Source organism: Pempheris klunzingeri, chromosome 17, assembly GCF_042242105.1.
Source record: "Pempheris klunzingeri isolate RE-2024b chromosome 17, fPemKlu1.hap1, whole genome shotgun sequence".
Classification (NCBI taxonomy): domain Eukaryota; kingdom Metazoa; phylum Chordata; class Actinopteri; order Acropomatiformes; family Pempheridae; genus Pempheris; species Pempheris klunzingeri.
In genome coordinates this window covers 17174320-17198603 of record NC_092028.1, presented here as the reverse complement: position 1 = coordinate 17198603, position 24284 = coordinate 17174320, and the positions used below count along the sequence as shown (strand labels likewise).

At 46.5% G+C, this 24284-nt stretch overlaps 1 protein-coding gene across 1 annotated transcript; it reads right to left on the bottom strand.

The window, feature by feature from the left end:
• Positions 1–790: 790 nt before the first annotated feature.
• Positions 791–22895, bottom strand: glis2b (GLIS family zinc finger 2b). Its single transcript, XM_070848389.1, has 7 exons — positions 22576–22895; positions 4168–4369; positions 3754–3884; positions 2132–2269; positions 1883–2016; positions 1661–1779; positions 791–1550 (listed from the first exon to the last, which is right to left on the bottom strand). Exons 2-7 carry the CDS (start codon positions 4343–4345, stop codon positions 808–810), a joined length of 1443 nt encoding a protein of 480 aa, XP_070704490.1. The 5' UTR covers positions 4346–4369; positions 22576–22895; the 3' UTR covers positions 791–807.
• Between the last annotated feature and the right edge of the window lie 1389 nt (positions 22896–24284).

Sequence of the window (24284 nt, the reverse complement as noted above, 5' to 3'; positions counted from 1 at the left end):
TTTCAGTACTATAACCAGTTGACACTATTGAGTGCTGTGTTTAACTAAACTGTCTCAGAGTTGAGGCCGCAGCCTCCTCCTGGACAAGACCGTTAGAGTTCACTTGCTTTGGTATGGCAAGCTTGTCTGAATCATATTAATCACCGCAGCCTGTGAAAAATAGGTCATAACTTTAAAATCGATTGTGGAGAATCTTCCTATTACATGCATGTTTGCCTAACTGTGAGTGCGTCATTCAGTTTCATGCTGTGTGTGTATCTCACTGCTAAGCTGGAGGCACACCGTCAACGAAGTACAGTCATATAAATACTTATCAATGAATCAGGACTTTTGTAAGAACACAGAGCACTAAGACTGTCACGTTCATGGTCCCTGTCTACAGAGCCAGCAAACAGGAGTTAATGAAGTATAAAATAAGAGAGCAAAGAGGAGCCCATCGTCAGGCCTTGTGATAGAAATACAGAGCCAAACATGGCCAGAGTTCTGGACAGAGTTCTTGGGCCCCAAGCTTAGTTTCCCATCAATACGAGAGGCTTGCGTTGTATTCTTAAATCTTGTGAGGTGTGGTGTTATCTTGTTCTGCTGAGTGATGATTTGATCAGTTTCTCTACAGTTTTCTCCTTTTCCAACCTCTGTTTGAAATGCATCACCTGGATCTGATTGTGTGAGCCAATTCCCGTCACCTTTGACCCCCCCCCGTACCCTCACTATGGCGCTCACCCACCCATCCCGACCCCCTGAGCTCTTCTGGAATGTATTTGTGTGTGTCTGTATGCGTGTGTGTGTGTGTACGTGTCTGTGTGTGTATCAGTTGACCACAGCTGGCTTGAGCACCACAGTGCCTGGGGGGATGACCACCCAGGACAGGGGATCATGAGACCCTCCTGTGGAGAGGTTCAGGACCCCCCCAGTCACGTCGTTCTTGACCTCTTCCCCCCGGCCTTTCTTGGCATGCTGGTTCTGGACCCTGTGCTCACTTGAGGCCCCCAGCATGGGCACCATGGACAGGCCCAGGGATGAGGAGGGAAACGCTTGGGAAAGCAGAGAGGGCTTGGCCAGGCCCAGCGGGCAGCTGTTGAAGGACAGGATGGGTGTACCTCCCAGGCTCCCTGGAGGTGAGCTGGGGCAACCCAGAGTGCTGAGGTCCAGGGGCCGAGGACTGAGGGGGGACAGGGGTAGGGCACCACCAAGACCCTGCAGAGCATGGCTTCCCAGGAGAGCAGCCGCTGCCCCTGGAATAATAATGTGGGCTGCGCTCACGTAGGACAGCTCTGAATCCTTCCCCACTTCACCAGCAAGCATTCCACTTTGACTCCCCTTCAGCAGGGAGCCCACCCCACCTGGGGAGCCCTGCTCCTGAGCCACAAAGTGGCCATGGGCCTTGATGTGCTTGCGGAGAGAGCTGGGGTCTGTGTAGCGCTTCAGGCAGCCCACCATCTTGCAGTAGTAGGGCTTGTCCACATAGTGTGTGCGAGTGTGCTTGAAGCGGTCGCTGGAGTTTGAGTACCGCTTGTTGCAGCCCTCGTAAGGACAAATGTAGGGCTTCTCACCTGCAGTGAGGAGAAATGATGCAGATATTGAGAATTCATTTATAAAATCTTACACTTTGTTTCTATTTGTCATTTGTGTTTTGTAACTCCCTGGGTGCAGCTCCACTGACCTGTGTGTGAGCGGTTGTGTATCTTGAGGTTCTCCAGGCGTGAGAAGCTCTTGTTGCAGGTGGGACAGCGGTGGGGCTTCTCGTTAGTGTGAGTGCGGATGTGGATGAGCATCTTGTACCTGCAGCCACACAAAAATAAATTCATTATAGCAGCTTCCTCTTAATATAACGGGGGAACCCTTATACTGTATGCACACTTACCCAAGTGGATGATATTCTTACCTGGCATTGAAACCCCTCCCTTTGCGAGCACAGCCCTCCCAGTGGCAGCAGTACCCAGAATCCTTTTCAGGCTTGACATGAAAATCATTGACGTGATCCACCAGGTCTTGCAGGGAATCAAAAAGCAGATGGCACTGGAGAAGGGGAAACATTTAAAATTAATTGTTGTGATGATAGTTCTTTTAATCAGAATCTAGTTTGGCTGCAGCAGGATCATAAAACGGCTTTGCTTTACTTTCTGGGTCTTACCTTCTTCCAGTGGCAGGCCAGCTGTTCATCCGCTGAGAGGTCAGGAGAGGCTCTCTTGTCGCTCGTCTGGCCAATGAACATGGAGGACGGCAGGTGAAGTCCCGCCCCAGCTCCGATTGGCACAAAAAACTGAAAGGCCTGCGAGATGTGAGAATTCTGATGAACAAACAGGAAGAAGGGCAACAGGGTTATCAATCGACTGCACGCACAAGACAGGAGCATGTGCAAACGTCGCTTTAGGTCATGTTTGCTCTGATGTGCTTCACGAAAATACAGATTGAACCTTTACAAACGTTATGGCTCTAGAAAAATACTATAAAGAGACATGACAAATAAAGTGGTGGGTGCATGGTAACACCTCAGATGTACAAAAATGGAAAATAATTGGTTGTGTTGCCAGTAGTGTGAGCTCTAATGCTGTGATAGCACTGTCTACATCAGCTGGAGGACACAAACAGGGACCGATGGCCTCACTGACAAAATGTCTTTTTGTCAATGGAGTGAAGAGAACTGCCGATCTTCATCTTTCCCCTCAAAAACCCCACTCAGGTAGTTTACCTGCCATGTGCTCCCTAACATCCCTGAGCTCAGCATGAGAGCTGTTCACTGAACCTCAGCTGGGGCTTAAAGAGCTAATGTACTGGCTCACACACACACACACACACACACTCTGTAACTTTGCTTGAGCAGAAGACAGGAGGCAGAAGAGAGGAGTCTTGATGAAAAGTGGAATTTAAGTCTGAGCTGTCTTGTGAGTAGTAGGGGAGCACAGAGGGAGAAAATAAGGGTGCAAATGGATCACAATCCTTCGGCTGTCTCATCGTCTTCAGCTATGTCAGAAATGTGTATGTGACAAATTTCATAAAACGAGACCAATCCCCTGCGCTGAGCTCTGCCTCTGCGTGCAAAACTATGTGAGCAGCTTTGTGAGATGCTGTAGGGTAGAGAACATGTGAGTGTGAGTGTGTGCAGCTGTTCTTCTGTAAGAAGCGCTTATTTTTTGTATATGTGTGTGTGTGTGTGTGTGTGTGTCAAAGAGGGGGGGCATCCTATCTGCGTCAACAGGGGATAAGTGAAGTGTAGAATGTGTGTAATTGTGGGGTCTGAGGATATCTAGGACTCAGTTGGATGTGGGGCGGCTGAATGGTCCCAGCCAGCGTGTCTCAATTCAATTGGGAGTGAATTGAATTAGGCGGCGTGAGGTCTGCGTGGCTGTACCTTGCCTTAAATCCAATTATACATGTACACACACACTCACACACACTCATATGCACACAGACACACACACGTCATGCCAGTGGGGCCACTGAGTGCAAGTTGAGCAGACATAGGCACTTGTTGGGGACACAAGAGGTGTTTGATAAGAGCTACTCTCTCCTCCTCTACTGCACTGCTGCAGTGGAAGACATTGTTTCTCCTTTCAACAACTCAGAGATGAAAAAAGATAGATTATGGGAAAAGAAGGGGAAATAATAAAGGTATTGGTGTGCAACATAAACGTAATAGCTAAGTGGGACATGTGTGTGTGTGTGTGTGTGTGTGTGTGTGTGTGTGTGTGTGTGTGTGTGTGTGTGTGTGTGTGTGTGTGTGTGTGTGTGTGTGTTAAGCTCAGTCATACTCACCCCTGAGGGGATATAGTTGCCGTTGGTCATTTCTGGAGAGCTGGGGGTGTGACGGGAGGAGGGAGACATGCTCAGGTCCACCGCAGGTGGGGTGGGGGTGTCTGTTCGATCATGAGGGACCACCTGCACACCTGAGGAAATACACACACACACACACACACACACACACACATCTGTTAAGGTGACCTCTCACCTGTATTTGATAAGGGGACACTGGCGCTCTACACTCTACTTTGTGTTTAGTGTTAAAAAGCAAATGTTAGCATTGCTATCATGCTAAACTGAGATGCTGAACATGGTCAACATCATGCCTCTAAATGCAGGTGTAGCTCAAACCACCACTATTTCTAAGTACAGCCGAACAGAGCCACCATCATGGCTGTAGACTCTTAGTCGTGTTTTGTTGTTACCTACCGGTGTGCGGAGATGCCGGTGAGGCTGGCTCTATGACTGCGGTGCCATCATCTGCCATGCGGAGCTGGCGAGCCCGCTTGGGGTGCAGTGAGGAGAGGGGGGGCGAGCGCGCCCCTCTGTCCCGCCCGCTGGCCCGCCGAGGGACCTTTAAGTCCAGGGGCTCATCCAGGGACAGCATGACCGCAACTCGCCGACCTCCCACCTGCACAGTCACAGAGGGGCAGAGTTAAGCCGAGTGTGGTCACTGAAGCTTGGTTTTACATAAAACCACATCTAAAATACAAGGATGAAATGATTTCCAATGTGAAACAGTGACAGGCTGCAGAGGACAGACACTCGAACCTGCAATTTTTCCCACATAAATGTTGTTGTAAGTGAGCCTATCTGACATTCCACAATCCCACTGGGAAGAAATACTCTCCAACAATGGTAAACTGACCACAGTCGTAAACTGAAACACTGAGTAAGCCAAAGAAAAATAAACACACACACACGTAGAGATCTGAGTGACCCCCTCCTCTTTTTCCAGGCTGACCTTTACTCACACACTCTTCCTGAGGAATGTCTACAATCCAATCCAGATGGTCACCCTCACCGCCAGCCCTGCTTCACCCCACAGCTCAGCCAGTCACTGGCCCTTGCACCCTGTCGCATCACCCCCAACCGGACCCACCCCCACAGTGTGCACCTTCAGACCCCACGGACCTTTGAGACCCACCGGTATTCCCCCAGGCCTTCAAGTCCAGCTGCACCCACTCCGTCCACCTCCTCCCTCCTCTAAGCACACTGACCTCTGGACCCAGCCTGAGGCTTGTGGGCAGGACGCTTCATCCAGTTGTCATTTTGAGTTTCAGTTGCAGTCTTCCACTGCTTCCAGACTGACCCAGCATCATTATATTGTATCATGCAAAGAAAATAGCAAACCCCCTCACAACCAAACACCTAGATGAACCCCATTTGTGAAAGGAATTGTTAAATCACGAGTTTAAATTGCATTAGAACCATCAGAAACAAAAAGCAAATGTCAATAATATCAAGCAAAACAAAGAAATAACATAGAAATGCACAAAAGTCAATCCTTTCAGCCCAAATGTGAATAAGTGCTGCTGAGTGTATTCTTCTTTAACCATCATAAACTGCTTCGCACATGCAAGCAGTGCTAGTACAGTACTGCTAGTTTACAGCCAAGCTCTCCGTTCAGCACAATGTGTTAGGGTTCACTGCTCCTTCTCACCAGGCTCACACACACATGCACACATCTCCTCAAAGCATTACACACACAGTTCCAGTGTGTCCTATATTCCTGCTCGAGTTCATGTAGAACAGTTCCCAGTGTGCATGTTCAGCATACACCATACACAATCACATTTACAGAAACACACACACACACACACACACACAAGTAATTAATCAAACTGTAATTTCAACAAATTCACCCTTCCTCCCTCTCCCTCCCACACACGCCGACACACTCACAGAAGCCATGGTTGGTAGTGAATGGTGGGCTTTGAGAGCAACTGGCCAGGGGCCACATGAGAAGCCCTTGTGTCTGGGAGGCACGGAGCAGAGAGGTCACCAGGTTCACCGGCCCAGCGAGGGATGGCCACCAGCCCACATATTCATACACACAGCTAGAGGGGGCGGGTGCATGGGGGGGGGCGGGGTGTACCGACTCAATCAGCCATAGATAAGAGGATGATGATACACACATGTCCCGATGCAAACACAGGAACATACTGAATGACCGTGCACACAGAGCAGCATTATGGCATTATCGGTGAGATCTCGCTGTGCTGATGTTTATACACTCATGTTCCTCACATGCACATAAAGAAACATCGTAGGACAAATGACCTTTGCTTTTTATCTGACCATAGAGACACACTGACAAGCACGTGACGGTTTGTGCCAGAAATAGTGGCAGAATTAGACAGTAGATTTTCCGACAAGCTGCAGAGAGCAGGATTGATTGAGAGCAACCGACAACTCTCAAATGGGGAAATGACATATGAGGCTTGAAAAAAATGTGAACCTATCCTTTAAATAATTTTGTCATTTAACGGTAGGGCCCACTTGTGTTTACACCGTCTCTTGGTGGTGTTTGTGTCCTTTTTTTACAGTCTAACATTGTCTCCATTATCCTAAATTTGGCTAAAAGTATCCAGTTGCACCCACGCAGACTGCAAAGCTATCATCAGTATTGTAGATTGAAACATACTAAATGGACTATTTAAACCCAGGTGAATTGCATAATGATAAAACAGGAGTATTATGATTGTTCTAATGATCCTTTTGAACCTTTTGAATTTGTTGTGTGGGAAAACACTGTCATTAGCTGTGAAAGTGTTCAGATCTGTCAGAGCGGATGTGATCCTCATTTAAAATGAGTTGCGGTTAACACCACGTCTCACTTTCTGTCTCGCTCTTTCCTCTGGAGTGGGTGGGTATGACTAACTTACTGTAACTCCTACCACACAGGCTGCCAAGAGTTTTGGCTTATTGTTTGGCTTAAATAGCAGAAAATCATCTGTCATCCACTTTAACTGAGTAAAAGCCTCTACCCCGAGGCACAGACCAGGAATCAGCTTAACCTCTCTGCAAATCCCACTCTCATCCACAGTGGGGACAAACAGAAAACTGGCCTCCCATCAGTGCTATAATCCACGCTAGAAAACACAAAAGAGAAACCGATATGGAACTCCAGAATATAAAGCAGTGTGGCATCTTAAATCATGTGATCCTGCATGTCTCACTGTGAGACCAGCAGGGAGACACTTAAGGGGTCTCCGCACACAAAATCTCCTCTTTGGCAGCGAATCCACGTGCAAGCCATTACTTTCCAATTTTATTAAGCAGATCTCCATGGCTATCCAATTCTCGCTCAAACAACAGCCAGCCTCATGAAAATGTGTCCTTTCTCCTATATAATAAAGAGCATTGTTGGTATCATTAGGCTTATTGCATGTTGTAGGAGGAATAATGGCAGCTCAGATTAGCAGTATGCTGCTAAAGAGTTTCCATTTTAAGAAATATATCATTCGAATGCCATATCCGGAATTTTACTTAATGATAGATTTAGATTATGTTTCTGAAGACCTGCTCACTTTATATCAAATCAAATATCATTGGGTTTTGGACAGTTTGTTGGACAAAACAAGCTATTTTTAAGACATCACCGTTGGACAACTTATGATGGGCATTTTGTCACTATTGTCAATATCAATTATCAATTAATCTAGAGATGAACAAAATAATCGTTAATTTCATCCCTATAACACACTGACACGTATTCTGAAACATTTTACAAGAATAAAAGAAAGGAAAAATGTGTAAATTTCAAGATTTAATTCATCGCTAAATATACCAAAAGTTCTAAATTGGACAGTTAAAGCCTGAGAGACTGAAGCCATTGAAGATTAAATCGCTCTCAAATACCAGGAATTTGTGGAGAACAATTGGAAGTTTAGTTCATGCATGGATGTGTTAAAGTGAAACTGGTTATCGTCATTCATAAATGTTATGTGATGAAAAAGCACACTAAAAATGCAGATGAAAGAATATTGAAAGAATTTGTTGCCTTAGAATGAAAAATCGGAATTCAACGTTTTTTACCCCACGATGGGTAAAATGGGTTAATTTGAAAAAGAATATTCTGAAAAAGGCGCCTGTAATGTTATATAGTCTCTATTTATGGTCATTATATTTTATTATCACCTAAGAGCTGTGATATTTTATAAAAGGATTTTTTGTGTTTTGATACTATTTTGAATAGATAGTATCAGTGGTGACTTATTAGTCATATGACTGATCAGTTACTCATATCTGGGGAAACAGAAACTGCCTGGGACATCACCCTGAAGGCATGTCAGCAGGGAATGTGTGGTGAATGAAGTTCACCAGACTTGGAGAAGAGTTGTGTGCTATAATTTTGACGGTCTCGCATGACAGCTCACAGTGGTCGGCACCTCTCTGTGTTCTCGATGAACTTGCAAAGACACATACATGAAAAACCAAATTCACTTTGAAACTCTCTCGGACTTCGGAGAATCTCAGCGGGTCATAAGATATCTACGAAACCCGCTACAGCTAAGTGAGTCCACACCGCACTTATGTGTTCACAGTGGAGTCGGCCAGCGCAGCTCCTGGTGAATCAGTCCCCCACTGCTGGATTTCATCTCAGCCCACCCTCATGATTATTATGGAGGAGACTGGCTGGGAAGTGACTCGCAGTGTGTGGATCTTGGACTGAAGTTATGGGATCTCGTCTACATCCTCGGACACAGAGAGGGGGTTTGCGGGAAATGTGAGACAAAGAGAAAGGGCGACTGAGAGAAAGAACGATACAGAGAAGGAAGGAGTGTGGTGTCCTCTGTGTGTGTGTGTGATATGCGAGTGATGTGTGTAAAGTTCAGTGGCGGATGACTGTGAAGTTTGTGGAAGGGGTGTTGGCTGGCCCCCATGCAGACTTCCTTGCTCAGCCGTGGGGTCGACAGTCTCTCTGAAAGGCGCCATTGTCCCTTCTCTGGGCCCTCTCTCTCTCTTTCTAGCAGAGTAAACACAGGCTACAGCAGCTGAACAGGAGAGAGGAGAGGAGAGAGGAGAGGAGGGATGACCGAGGAGGCCACAGTGAGGATATACGGGGGTGAGGATGAAGGGAGGAGGAAGTGGAGGAGGAAGCAAAGTCCTGAAAGAGAGGTTTGTGCGTGTCCTCTTTAGCAACCCCCATCACCTATTCCCCTGCATAACCCTTTCCCACCTGAGTCCCACATCCACCCCGCTGCATTAGGACACCGCCCAAGTCCCTTTGATGAGGTATGGGGGTGTGTGTTCGGGGGTGAATGTGAGTCGAGGTTGGAGGGAGTGGGAGTTGGCTGATGGGTGCAGGAGTGCAGGGGGCCATCGGGTCAAAAGAGGGCTATGTGTTTCAACACCTCCATGCTCCGAGGCTAGGCTCACACGGATCAGCGGCGACCCTTAACCCTGCTCCGACCGATTGATCTGTAGCCTGATCCGATCTGCAGAGGATCGCGTATTGGGCCAATCTGCTCGATCTGATGGTGCAGAACTGAGAGCCAACGAAAGGCATCAGAGAATGTCAAAACTGCACAGTGCAAGATGATTATGCTACAGGGTCTGAAATCGGATTGTGTAATACGTTGCTTTCTGTGAGGGTTTCAGAGAGTGAGAGAATGTGGGTGTGTGTGTGTACACGTTTTGTGTGACCCCCTCTGAGGTTGGCTGTAACTTAATCTGCCTCCTGCTGTGACCCTGGGAGGTGGTCTGTAGGAGGTAAGCCATCTCTCCCCGGGGCTCTTTGCTCTCGCTCTCTTTCATTCTCACACACAAGCACACACTCAGAACGCAGAGAGAGAGAGGGCGAAAAAAGCACGGTGGGAATTTGTAACAACTGATGATATTGATGTGATGGTTGGAGGGATTCTGCCAGGCTTTAATGTGTTGTTTCAAAGCAGAGAAGAATCATGCTGAGATAAAACGTACTTGCAGCAAGTACAAATTTATGCATACCTGGTGACACACCTCTGTGTCTTTTTGAAGCAGTGGATACCTTGAAATGTGTAAATTGTAAATTTCCCCGTCGTGGGACTAATAAAGGAATGTGTTATCATATCGTGTCGTATCTTATCGATGCCTTGACAAAACCAAACTGAGAAAGCAAATACAAAAAAAATCTCAAGAGAATAGTATTTATCCAGAGGTGTGTAAGGGAGGTGCTAACTAACAGCTTTCAGACCCTTAGAGTGGACAGATGATTAAACTTTGTTCGTGCTCTCAATAGGCCATCCTGCACTAAAAGGCCTAATAACACTTTGAACAATCAGGTTTGAGCATACGCAGAAAATAGACTCCCCCCAGAACCGCTGGTTATTGCATCAGTTCTCAAAAAGGTGACCAAACAGATAGAAATCCCATAAAGTACATTTACAGCCATGTTAAACCTCCAGTGCAACGTTGCAATGACCACATCTAACAGAAGGTAAACAGCTCTGTTTTGTATGCGTGTTTCCATTAGGTTTTGAAATCCTGGGATGTGTGAGGACCTGCAGTTTAAGTGTGTGTCATGTCTAAACCTGCTGGTTTTTCCATCCACCAGGTGGGAAGGACGGGGTCAGAGGTGCGGGTGTGGTGTGAACTCTGACCCCTGACATTTGGATTTTAGATCAGTACCTGGGCCCAAGGAGGAGTAAACAACTTGCATGTACGTTTCAAAGTAAAGTTATTATCATTTGCACCCTTTGTTAACAGATTTACACGGATTCAGGTGAGTCAGGTGAGATTAGTCAGAGAGGGATGTGATGCAGCAGGTTTTCACACATAATCAGTGACAATGAAAAGGACAATCAGACCGAGTTGTGACAGATTAATATCCAATTATTAGTATGTTTGCTGCTGATTTGGAGACACAAGAAACCAGGCCCAAAAATGGTCATTTCTTCACTGCGACTTCTGTCATTGCTGACGTTTCTTGAAGTAATAGCCGTGAGGGACCCCACCTCCACTGACACATACACACCCGAACCACAGCCACCCCCACCCCACCCATCACCCCTGATGGATCACTCAACACACAAACACACACAGCTGAGAGATTTTTTTTTTTTCCTTGCCTCTGTCCTCCTCAGCCAGCCGCCTCCTCAGACAGGAAACCTCAGTTTCCACTCCTCCTCCTTCTCCTCTGGGCCTCTCATTCCCTCTTTCTCTCTCTCTTCATCCCTCTATTCTTTGCTTTTGTTTTTCTCTCTCACGTTCACGACTCTACTAACTCTTTCAGTTTGGTTTTTCCTTCAACTTCTGCTCTCACCTACTACCCCACCCTTCCCTTGTTTCAATGGTGCATTAATTCCCAAATTATTTCCTCTATTCACACCAGTAGGTAAATTCAAGTTTCTTTCTTCTTATTGTCAATCTAAACCTGTCCTCTTCCTCTTCCCCCTGTTACAAAAAGCACACAGAGTTACACAGTATTATGTAATAGCAGCATGCTTGGAGCCATTGGGGAAGGGCTAATGATGAAAAGACAGTTGTTGGAGTGCTGTAGTCACGACGGCTGCAAGACCGAGATCAGGGGACACGTGCGTTCACATGTTTCAACACAGCACAAAAATAAGCACAAGATTGTCTATATATAGGAATATCTCACCCACAAATCAACGAGAAAAAATAAGTGATGAAGATGCAAAGGAGGAGAGGAAGGGGAAAATCCCTGACAACACACGGGAGAACTGAGGGAGTGAGGGAGGGAAGGAAGGAAGGAAGGAAAAAAGGCAGGGATAGACAGATTGAAGGAGGGAGAGAGTGCAACAGGAAGCTTCTCAGCGAGCTACCGATGGCCTCCAGCCAGAGCGTTCAGACACTGAAGAATTCCAGGCAGAGGGCAGGCAGGGAGGGAAGGTGCCAGGAGGGAGGGAGGGAGGCACAGAATGAGGAGGGCGGGGCGCACTTGCGGTTTGTTGTCAAAGGGGACTGCTACATGAGAGGGGAAGAGCACGCGCTTAAAGCGATGTCTCTCTGTGGTTGAACATTAACATTATGTTACGCAAGTATTGGTAGGAACAGTGTGACACTAGTTTTTCCTAGAGGTTATTAATTAGTGTGGCTCATTTAGAGACAAGTGGGAATTGGAATTTCACCTGTATATCCACACCAGATTATAGTTCCTTTTTTAGAAAACAAACAAAAGAAAACATTTGATATAAAAATGAAGAACATTATGAAATGTGATGCTGTGCTGAAGCAGCTAGTCAATTCACTGATCAACGACTATATTGACTCTATACTGGACTCTCAGGTTAGCTTCTCTGATGAGTATATTTTCAAGAGATGCTCACAGCAACTTTGTCTTCTCAAAAAGCTCAGTGGCCTCAGTAGATTTTAGAAATAGTGTACAGAACTATTGTTTCACCTGTCTGCCTGGTACGGTCACCTCAACTGTAGATCTAAGAAAAGATTATTGAGGATTGTGTCAGTGGCGAAAATAGTAGGTAAATAGTGGAGTAGTTTCTGATGTTCTATAATCCTAAACTGTCAGATTAATTGATCATGAAAATAATTGTTAGTTGCAGCACTACATGCAACGAATCAGAAAATTTCCTGAATTGAAGACCTACATGCATACCGGCAAACAAAAAAATGCATTTTAAACCTACAGGATATAGACGTTATGGCAGTTGTGCAAAGAAAGCACTGTAAAGAATACACCGCAGGCAGCAGCGTAGATTTTGGCCAGAGATTTGGAATTAACGGCTGTGGTAAACATTAAAGGGTGATGGCGAGTGGGCCATAATTTTAATTTGAGAGAAAACACTCACCAGACTCTGCATCTTAAAAGCATCCAGGCAGACCTGACAACCGAACAGCAATTCCACTTAGCCTGCTGTACAGTGAGATTAGGCCACAGATGATCTATAAACAGCCATCTGACTGAGATTTCACATTGTGTCAGAAAGCCTTATGGCCCGCTAAACCCGGGATTATCGCACGACACAGTGACCTGACTCGACTCTTGGTGGGGTGGGGATGGATGGGTGGAAGGATGACGGGTGAATTTCAGGGTAAACGTGCAGTATCAGATCAATACAATTATGCTTTCCTTTTGCAAATAAGAACTTGAGCTCATCTTTAAACTGGAGCATCTAACACGGAGTAAATCATTTAAAGGGCACGCAGCTTCAGGGTACAAATATTGAAAAGATAGAACACATTAAAAAAAGAGAAGAGGCAAGTATATGAGGAGAAAGTAATTGTACATTGACATGAGGCTAGGAAACTTCTCCCAGGCTACAGTCGATTTATCAGACTCCTGAGTAGTTGCTATATGACATGAACAGTATGTGATTGAGGGCCCACGTGTAGCAACATGTGTTTTGACTCTGGTTCGTTTTTCTCCCACCTACTCCGTTTCAAAATCAGATGGGCTACATACGTTTTTGATCAGCTAAAGTAGTTTTAATCTATACTGTCATATCAAGACAGCAATCAGCAGTAAACAGTTAATCCCCCCGGGGACGATGACTCAGAGTGTTTAAGCAGTAAACCTACCCAACACTGACGCTTCAGGCACTTCGCGCTACAATACTGTGGGCTTTGAAGAGTGGTGAGTAATCTTACAATAATGTGGGGCATTTCACAACATGGCAGTTTCATAGGGCAGCAGGAACCAATGAACACAGCTGGAGGCCTACCTCCATCGGTGAGAAGAGAAGAGAAGGGAAGAGAAGAGAAGAGAAGAGAAGAGAAGAGAAGAGAAGAGAAGAGAAGAGAAGAGAAGAGAAGAGAAGAGAAGAGAAGAGAAGAGAAGAGAAGAGAAGAGAAGAGAAGAGAAGAGAAGAGTAAAAGTATGTGTTTATCTTTGCACTCCAGAGATTTGATCGACATCCCCACCCTGGCTTACTTTGACCTCCCACTAACTCTACTGGGTCTCTCTACCTCCTGTAGTCCACTGAATGCATTCCTGCCAGCCCTCACTCCCACTCTCTCATCTTTGCTCTGCCATACTTCCATGTAAACAAAAACTTGCATGATCTCCCTCAGCACTATTCCCTCTTGACTTCCTGCTCACTTCCTCAGGCTATATCCCCATCGTCTGTCATCACTCTCTCTTCTTCCTCCCCTTCATCGACCCTTCTCATGTCTCTTCTCTCGCTCACTCCCTTTCTCTCTGCTGCTTTCTCCCCCCCCCTCCCCTCTTTTCAGTCCATTCCTGTGGCCTCTCCCCACAGGCAGTGATGCAATCCTACGACTCCTGCGCGCAATCACAGGGTCTGGAGTCGGCTCGCCAGCCAAGCAGGGGCGTCACCACACCATGCTCAGTAGGAAAGCAACAGGAGAGGAAAGAAGGGAGGTGGGGGGAAGAAAGAAAAGAAGAAATGAAGCCAATGAGAGAGGGAGGAAAAAACAGTCTCAGGCCGCCAGAGCGGGCGGTGGGTGATAGAGGAAAAAGTACCACAATAAAAGTTAACAGCTCTTTTTACAGTTTGCGCATTTTCACAACTACACTTGGGGTAAACATGATTTTGTTTATGTTCACATGGTGAGGTATGTGGGGGTCATTTTGACTTTTTAAGTTTTTATTGAAAGGCACTCGTGGAACGTTTGCATGAACTTGATTCTGGAGGATTAAACAGCACAACATTCCTTGTCCTCTCATCAGCCCACTAACCAGATGTGTCCGTTTTGCAAGGCTTACTGGAGAAGGTCTATGTTTCGGAAGTGATGGTTCTTTGCTACTCCCACACTAAGCGCTGTCATTCCAGCTGACTCACACCAACATTAGCATTATCCTAACAGCTAGAATGTCAGTATGAAATTCAAGCATCAATTTTGGAGGTAAAACATTGTCAGATCTGGCATTTTAACATTCTCTCTGGATCTCTATACATTTCTAAACCCCCATATTTCCTTGCTAGGGCAGTGCTGATTACATGTTTTAGCGTTGTGAGCGTATAATGGATATACACAGGTAAGCCAGGCTCTTTTCTCTGTAGAGGTGCATGCATGCAGTGAGTGATCTTATCAACAACAGTGCACTGAGCTTACAGGGCCAAGTTTAAAGTTGAAACCTTGCGATGGTTATGTGCAGATGTGCCTGCATGTATACACACACACCACACACACATTTACCCCTGATTGCCTGCTTTGTAGAGGCAGACCTCCCCGAAAGGCAGCAGAAATGAGTACAAGGTCAGGTTAGGAATGCAAAGCACTGGCACCTGCCTAAATCTTTAAAATACCAGGTTCTCTCAGCACACACACACAAACAAAAGGCCACTGGAAGCCACTCCCTAAAAGCCAGAGCAGGTTCTGAGCCTTAGGAGAAACGACTTCAGCACAGAACGAAGCACACAGGTGTGCACCCCAAAACCTGAGGATGTGTGAAAGTAAATCACTGAGTAAGCACCGCAGCATCAAACTCCTTTCGAAACATAACCGAGTGTACAAAGTGGCTCAACAGGAGATGTCTGTTATATTCCCTCACTGGTGAAAACCCAGCACCAGTTCTAAGCCACTGGGTAGGAGGGAATGGGAGGAGGTCCAGAAATCTCTCTTTCTTTCTCTCCCCCTCTCTCCCACACAGTTAACAGCGAGCTGAGGGCAGATTAATAGGGGTGACACGCGCATGGAAACTGTGGTACGATAAGCAGAAAACCTGAGCTATATTTCAGCACCAGTTACTGCGCCAATGTGGTCTTTCCTCCCAAAGACGGCTTCAAGGATCAGGGAAAGAGGTATGGAGGCATACGTATATGCACACATAAATACACTGACTGTACAGCCCCATATGTGCAGCCATACAGGCATGCATGCGCGTACACACACACACACACACACTTGCACGCACACACTAGTGCGCAGCATGCTGGCTGTGTGCTGTGGAGTTCAGACCAGTTCAGAGGACTGTGGTACCGCTCCAGCTTTGGGAGGGGTGCGCCTGTCTCAGAGTCATTTCCTGGACGGGAATATTATGGCACCACACGCATGAGAAACAAACCCCTTTTGCCTTTGCACACTGACCCCAGCCACTTTCATTTGCTTGCAATTCAATAAGCGCACAGTGAACTCCCTGGGAAGCAAGTCGTCTTATTCAATAGCCGACGTAATATGATCCCAACGACAGCTTTGTGCAACACGGCCTCCGGGAGACTGAGGGCAAGGCATGGGGTGGATGGTGGGTGCTGTCTTTAACGCTGAGTGGGGTTGCTGAGGCCTTTTCTGACACGTCTACGGTGTCGTAACTTCTCTAAATCTTCAGGGACACTCCCCATCCCCGTAGAAACTGGGTGACACCTGCGCACCAGCCATGCTACACAGGAGAGAGAGCCAAGAAGTGTGGGGTGGGCACACAGAGCCAGATTAGCTGTGGACAGGGAGTGTCTCAGTTAGTGTGTGTTTGTTAGCATGTGAGTCTATATGTCTGCATAAGTGCGTTTCTGTACGGAGAGGAGGAACAGGGCAGGGGTTCAGCTTCCAAAGCCAAGGCACATTGAAATAGGAAGAAAACAGGAAGAGGGAGAAATAGAAAACAGCAGCAAGCAATTAGCAGACAAAGTGACGTGATGTGTGTTAGAGTGTGTGTGTTGGTAGGGCAAACACACACTGCAGGGCGATCTAGTAGCTCCTGCTTCTTTAAATTTGGGCGTGCCCCCCATACTGTCTGCTATACCTCCATTTCAGCCCTTCTGCCACGATCGCCGGCGATCTCAAATACAGTATATACAAAGCTTGTGTTGTCTTTTCCCTGTGAGGCTGTGCCAACTTAACGGCAGGCCTGTGTTCTCCCTCCTCACATGGAGCGCCTGTTTTCTCTGAGTATCCCTCCATCCCGTGCCCCCTCCCACCATGGCTGGCAATAAGACAAGGTCAATATGACAGTCTTTTCTCTCCTCTCTTTCTATCCCTTTATCTCCCTCCCTATCCTTTTCTCTCTGTATTCTAGCTCAACTAAGTGACAGGCTCCACCCTACAGCTTTTATCTTTTTGCGGCTCCATCCAAGAGAGAGACACAGAAAAAGAGAGCAGAGAGACAGATGCAAAGGGACAGATGGAGGGCGACTGAGATGGCGACTGACAGAGTTGAGCATAATGCTGTAAAATGGAGTAGCACTAAAGTCTTGATTTAAATTTGCTGGCAGTGGCATGTCCAATGTGTGCGATATGTTGGAGACAAGCTTCAGAAGGATCTGGAGCCGATTCTTCTTTTCATTTGGCGAAACACACTGAACAGCAAGGTCTAATGAAAGTGCTGTGGACGAACGCAATCATACAATATATCGGCAGCCTTGGAAGGATTGAGCCTAAGAAAGGGTCTTAATTATTGTTGAAGGTCAGAGTGATACTCATGCTCTTACACACTCTTCTGTCCTGAATCACTACTGACATTTAGAATCAATCAGGAAACAGCCAAGCTCACTATGACTGACAGCACCATTTACTGAGGCCCAGGCAAATAAGGAACAAAGACACTTGGAAGCAATCAGATGCTGTAAAAGAGAGACAGGCTGCGTTAAGATAGTCACTGGCCATTATTTAAGGCGGTCACTGAGAGTCAATTATTCCAACTTTTAGCAAATCAAATAAAAACAGCTACTTCATAGAGGTATCTGAGATCAGAATAAGTCCTTATTTCACTAAATGTAACCTCAAACTTAAAACATTTCCAAATTACATAAGGCTCCCTCGTAAGAAAAAAACAACCGCGCTACATATGAACTGAATTAGTGCTGGCAACATCTCCACAACACCACAGAGAAGGTAAACACTTACAGGCCAAACTTTTTTTTTTTCTCCCCCTCTCTCCCTTTTACTGCATGTATAAGATGGAGAATGTCTTATATAATGTAAACGTCACTTCTGAAGCTGGGAGCTCATGGAAAATGGGAGACGAAAGAGGCGAGGGAGGGACGGAGGGGAGAGAGGGAGCAAGAGCGGAGTTTGAAGAGAGGAGGAGATGGAGTCCCAGGGAGTCGGGGATGGAGAGAAAGCAGGAGGGAGGGAGGGAGGGAGGGAGGGAGGGAGGAGGGGGTGAAGGGGGCAACGTCTGGAAGCTAGCTGACAGGACTGGATATGCCCAGACAGGGAGCCAGGCCCAGACTTGAGAGCCTTATTTGAGTCTCAGAAAAGCCTCACCCATCTCTCCCTCATCCCCTTCTTTAAAAAAAAACACCATCAATCCCTCTCCCCTGTCTCTCCCTTCTCAGCATGTTATTCCTCACCCCTACTTACAGGCAGAACCCCTCTTGTCTGACTCCTCCCTTTCTTTTCTCTTCAAACAAGCAAACACACACACATGCATACCTCAGTCATACTGAACTGCTGTAGTGCTATTGAGGGTATAATAGAGAATCCAGGGTGTTGGCCAAGCAAGTAAATAATAATACAAACCAGCTGTGTCTCCACTTTGCTGCGAGCATATTACTGTACAACTCACAGCTCCTTGAACTGGGCTCCCACATGTCTAAAGCTACATCCAAGCTGACTATCGTCTATAAGTGAAATACTAAAGTATGCTGGTGGAAACTAACCCAAAATGGACAGTAAAAACAGCCTTTCCTCTATTCCCTCCACCCCTTCTCTGATAGGTCATTTACATTGCTGTTATTCTTTCGAGTATTGGCTTTGCTCCTGTATTCCTTCTTCAACTTTTCCTCATCAAGTGTGCCCTGCCCCAGACATGGTCTGCGTATTGTCTAAAGGGCTCTGCGAGCTAAAATTCTCTCACGATAGAAACACTGAGCGAGCGAGCGCAGACGGAGCATTAAAGAGAATGAGAAAAGGTAGGGTGGGGTAGCTGGAGTGAGGCACTGAGTTGTCTGTGTTTATTTTGGAAATGCAGGCCTGCAGACTTGCAACAGAGGAACTGACCCCTAAACTTCACCATGGCAGATCTTCGCAGAAAGAGCAAAAGCCCTGTGCTCGTTTGGGATGTCCCACACAGGTGATTTTAAAAAGGGCAGACCATATATTCCCCGAAGGGCCATTTTAACCCACCCTGGGGACCCAGGAATGGTCTGCTCCAGGAGGAAACAGTGAGGCCGTGAGGTGATTAGTGGTTACAGTTTAACAGGAGAAAAATGCATGCTCCGTGAGCCCAGCCAGCCAGGGAGCAAAGCGGAATGCACTGGTCTCCTTCAATTTGCAGGCTGGTGTGAGTCAAGCTCTGTATCCGCTTTGTCTATTCTTAATGTATGGGTCCAGGAATCTGGCCATCACTCCACACAGCCACATCACACTGCAGCTCTCACCAAAGTGTGTCACCTCCACTGCTGCACACATGGCAGTGATTAATGATAAGATATTTTGTGAACTGTACAGAGCTGGAATGTAACGATATGAGAGCTGAGAGAGTAATTTGCTGTCATTTTCAAGTTTACCTTAAAGGATAAGTATATTATTTTAAAACCATGGATACATTTTTATATATTTTTGGTTTGAAATGAGCGGTAGATACAAAACATTTTGGAAGTGGTACAGTAGATCACCTCAGCCAGCAGCTGCATACTGGCTGGAAAGAAAGTTACAATGGCTGCAAGGTCATCTTTTGGGGCAACCAGATTGTATTCAATATGTCTGACAACATTATAGAAAGGATCCATCAGAAAGTGGAAGTCGCTGGCCTACCGCTGCCTCAATCGGTTGAGTTTGGATCTGAACTGATGTGTTAAAACACCAACTAGACTAGCATAGAATACCTGTTCTGTAAGGTAAAATAGTCAATGGAGTCTGGTGGCTTTAATCCAGTCGATGTAACTGCTGAAGTTCAGCTACTGAATCAGCTCTATTTCTACTTAGAACTTAAAGAGTCACATTAATGCCTTCAACCTTGAGGCCCCTATGACTTCCAAAAGGTAAACCATACAGCCAAAGTGACACAACCAAAAATTTGGCAAAAACTCCAAATGAATTGCCAAGCAGGTGGATTGTAAACCTTGAATGATGGTAATTTGTTGGTATTGTGGCAGAAGAATTGATGAAGATAAATCATTCATATTACCATGAACATTGTGACACATCGCTGAAATGTAATTGTATCTAAATCTGACCATGGATACCATATTACACACCACATCCTCCCTCCAGCTCATTTCACTGAAGGGACACATGGCTTCATCTGGCTACATCATGCTTCTCCGCTGACATTTTAAGTCCAACCAAAGGTCATGAGCTGGGTTGTGTAACTCCATTCAACATGACATAACCTAATGTCATATATTTCATCTGTTGAGCACTCTAATGGATGAATCACAACACTGTCTGATTAGAAATCTGATTGGCATTACTGGCCAGCAACTTCTTGCCTCTTAGTGTGACCACAGAACGGACATATCTGTCATGGGAATCTTAAATAAAGTGGCTTATCTCCTTGTGAAGTCAATGCAAGTGTGTATCAGGTGCCTTGTTTTCTCTGCATGCTGCCTCATTCACTGACCGCTATAATCCTCCCTCCCCTGCTGCTGAGTTGCCTTTCAGCTTGACCGTAATCCCCAGCAGCTATGGAGTCCCACTGTGATATCAATTCAAACACTCACACTGGCGCTCCCAGTGTAGTTTGTGCCACTTACATTCCACCCACTTATGGGTAGCAGTGCTAGCAAACATATTTTAGTGGCTCCACAACAAGCCGACAACACTATGTGAAAAAGTGACTCTTGTCACCTTGGATTTCCGATGAGAGTTATTTTGTGGTGCCATACTCACAATCAAAGAATAAACTGAACACGCTTCTCTTTATATCAGATGCGGTACACTTTTATTAGCCTGGTTTAAGGCATTAAGTACAAGTGCGCTGTGGGTTCCCACCATCCCTCTACCACATGCCTCGTGGTTGCTCGCTGACGCAGGAATATGCCATTAGGGTCCACCGTTTCTACCATAAAGCAGCTGCCTCTCCCTCGCACAGTTTGGGACATCAGGGGTATGATGTCACACAGTTGTGGTGTGGGGCAAACTCTCAAGGCACAGGAAAACTGGGGAGGGGAGGTGAAAGCCACACCCATGGATTGATTTCAGAGACGGGTGTTAAAAAAAAAAAAAAAAAGCTCTCATGATATGTCCTCTTGCGTACTAAATGCAGCAGAGGAAGTAAGTTGGTGTCAAATTCTGACCAAAACTGTGCAAGCTGTTGCTCCCAGCAGCTGTTCAAGTATCTACATCTGGCCAAGCATGCAGTCAGGATGAGAAAATGTACAGCGAAAAAGGCTGCCTACACAAACACACACACACACACACACACATCCTGTGAGTGTTGGAATGCCACTCCAGTGATACACAGCTGGACCCCAGTGGACATCTGGATTTATGGTGGAGCTGAGGGCTCTTTCTCTGCAGTGAACTGTGTACGAGCGGCATCGCCTGAACAACCAGCGTGCCGGTGGTGATGGATACCTCTCCATCTGGCCCCAGTCTTTCTGTCAGATAGATGTTATGGTTGACCTGCAGCTGAACTGATCATCAGCTGATTGGATAAACAATGCGGTGAGCAGGCTGTGGATGTGAGGAGCACCTGTGCTCACAGTTCAGAGCGGGGTTATGGATTAAATAGCAGGGGCCTGGAAGAGGGAGGGTGGGAGGGAGGAGAGGGAGTCAAAGTCCTGCCTCTGCACAAAGCCTAAAGCCTGTGCGGCCTCTTTCACTGCTCCTCTTCCCCACATAGTTTGAGAGAAGTCCAGTGGGCCCACATCCAGACCTCCTCCAGTCTCATATTATATCTGTGTGACAGTTTCTCTCATGCACCACACGTTATATAGTCCATACAGTACCTCACAGCCATCCTTCTCTGATCCATAATACAACTGCAGCCCCCTCAGTGTGCCTCGATCTGCATTGTGGTCTAATGCTTTTTAATGATCAGGCCTTATTCCACTCCAGCACAGGGCTTGTTAGGTCTGCCTTGGCAGGACTCTGCTCTTTCCCCTGGCATCTTCTGGAACAATGGGCCCATGGGAGGCAGCCAATGGGGAGAAGGTCCATCCCAAACCCAGTCCCAGTGTGCACACAATTAGGCTTAGGGACAGAGGAATTGCTTAATTGGAGGAAAATAGCTCTTTATCTAGGCCTCTCTGCCCGGCTCGTCCTTGCCCCCTGCACTACATGCTTGGCCTCAGCTAACTTAGATTTGGACACAGATGCTACCAGCTCCAATCATTACTTAGCATGTGAACCACGCTGAAAAGAGGTTATTAAGGATAAACAACTCATGGTAGGCTGCGCTTTCTCACATGAACATTTGTGACACGAACATTTTGCATATTTAGTCTTTCATGTGGAAAGCATGGGGTCAATCTGAAATTTAACAAGATTTATGTGGGTAGTAACCTCATGTGGTGGACACACTTTACCCACCCCACCCCCTTTTATTTACCAACACATCACTTGTTTAGGTGACAGCAGGCAGCCTGTAGACGTTGAACTCTTTATCAGATGTTGTGACAGAACATCAGAGAGCTCAGCACAAGCCTGCATCTTGCACAACAGCTGGCTGAGCCGTGATGTGCGCCCTTATATAGGACAGGATTTGTGATACTGCTCTAAAAAAAAAAAAAAAAAAAAAAAATGTCTCTCACGGCTGAGAGGGGCGATGCTGGCTGAGAGAGGATGCAGACACGCTGAAAAGGTCGCTCCCATGTTGAAGTGGGTATTGACACAGCGTCTGCGTAAATGGCACAGACGCCGGTGAATGCACGTCCGCCACGACTGGCCTTGACTGTGACAATGTGGGGAGTCCGGGCTGCAGGATATGGGCGCACCGCTGGAGAGACTCTGAAAATAGGTCACTACCCGGTTTGAACTCGTGCAATTTCTCACATTGTGGCAGCGCGCTCGGGCCAGCGTGGACACACATGACAACGGACACGGTACACAGGACTGACATGCAGCACGGGCTTGCTCGTGGCTTACCTTACAGGGGAAAATGCCGTGGATATGGCCGAGATATCTCCGACTTGGCCCCCCTCTTCCCGGTGCAAACTTCGCACGCAAAGTCCTGTGGCTTAAGCAGCGTCGGTGTCAAATGACTCCTCGTCAATTAGTCGCTTTTTCTTCGATAAAAACAAAATACGGAGCGGATGCGTGTGGGAAAAATATAACTAGGTGTCTGGAGAGGCGGTCCTTTCCCAGACCATTGTCAGGATTATTTCTAAGCATGGAAAAATCAAGCTTAAAGTCAGACGCAGCGTATGTGACAGCTGGTTGTTTAAATAATAAAGGCTACTCTATGGGATGACAGCCTCGTCTGTTGCCGTGGGATGATATATTCTGCATGTTATCATGCCTCTGGAAACGCGTCAAAAAAAGTGTAAACACCCCAATCCGTAGCCTGAACTGTTCCCGTTGAGGAAAAAAAAAAATGAAGACCACTGGTGGTGTTGTGCATCAAAAACGCATAGGTGATTTCTTCCTAAATTCAAAGCGCGTCGCTCAATGGCAACGCTGGTCAAGTGGGGGTTTCCTATGGGTGGTCGTGGTTCTCCTGGCGGGGTGGGAGGGCAGTTCAGACCAGAGGGATGGCACGAAGTGGTGGGTAGGGTAGATAGGGCGGGTTGGCGACGGGGTGTGGGGTAGAAGGGGAGGATCGTCTCCTTCTTCTTCGGTGCTTTTCCAGATGCCGAGGTGGGGCTGTTTGCTTTCTTTTCTCGCAGTTATCCCCGCGATTCTTCTGGGGTTTTTTTTTTTTTTTTTTTTTCCTCTGAGCACTCGAGGGCACGCTGAGTGTGGATGGTAGTCTCCCCCACGACCGTCTGAGGCGCACAGACAGCCGCCCGGAGCCCAGCCAGCCCGTCAGGACCAGCTCAGAGTCTGCCAGCTCAGCGCATGCTTACTGCTCCGCCCATCCACCATGGGCAGTCCCCGGCTCCCCTCCAAACTCTCCCTCCCTCCCTCCCTCCCTCTCTCTCTCTCTCTCCGTCCTCATGGCCATCTCTGCGCCTCAGCTCCCCTCCGACAACGTGCCTCCATGAAGGGTAAAACCCCTCTAGTGCACCGCGAATTGTTTTTTTTCTCCAGAGGTTTGGAGACATCTCTGTTCTCATGCTGAACCCCCTCCTCTGCCTCATCAGGCTGCCATCAATAAACAGTGAAAGCACTGTTACATAACCAGGGAGCTCTGACTTCCAGGCAGCCTGTGATTTAACTACAATGGTAATGTCTGTATTCACACCCCCATAAATCAAACACAATCAAAACAACACTGGGGGCTGTTTGCTGCAAACAAATATGAACTGGAAGACAAGAAGTTAAAAAACAAAAAAAAGACAACATTTAAAAAAACAAAACAAACAAACACTCAAAAAAATGTAAATCATAGTGAAATGATTTGTCTTTACTCACAGTATTTTCTGTTATACCTCAAGATTCAAGATGTTTATTGTCACCAGTGTGGATCAGTACACTCATGTGAAAATCTTTTCCTGGGAGCTCACTCACAGAAAGATGTATATAAAAGGAAAATATAGATAGAAATAAAGGTCTATATGTAGAAAAGAAAAATACAAAAAAAGAATATGAGGCAATAAAGTATGATAGCAATGAAAGGGTAAATGCAATACATCACATATAAAACAGAAATAAAGCAAGAAAAGGTGCTCATGTAGTTGATTAGAAGGGAAGCG

Coding starts and splice junctions, on each gene's coding strand:
- glis2b (XM_070848389.1), bottom strand. CDS start 4,345: ATGCTGTCCCTGGATGAGCCCCTGGACTTAAAGGTCCCTCGGCGGGCC. Junction 2,017..2,131: donor TGGCCTGCCACTGGAAGAAG/GTAAGACCCAGA, acceptor CCCCTTCTCCAG/TGCCATCTGCTTTTTGATTC. Junction 1,780..1,882: donor GGGAGGGGTTTCAATGCCAG/GTAAGAATATCA, acceptor GTGTGGCTGCAG/GTACAAGATGCTCATCCACA.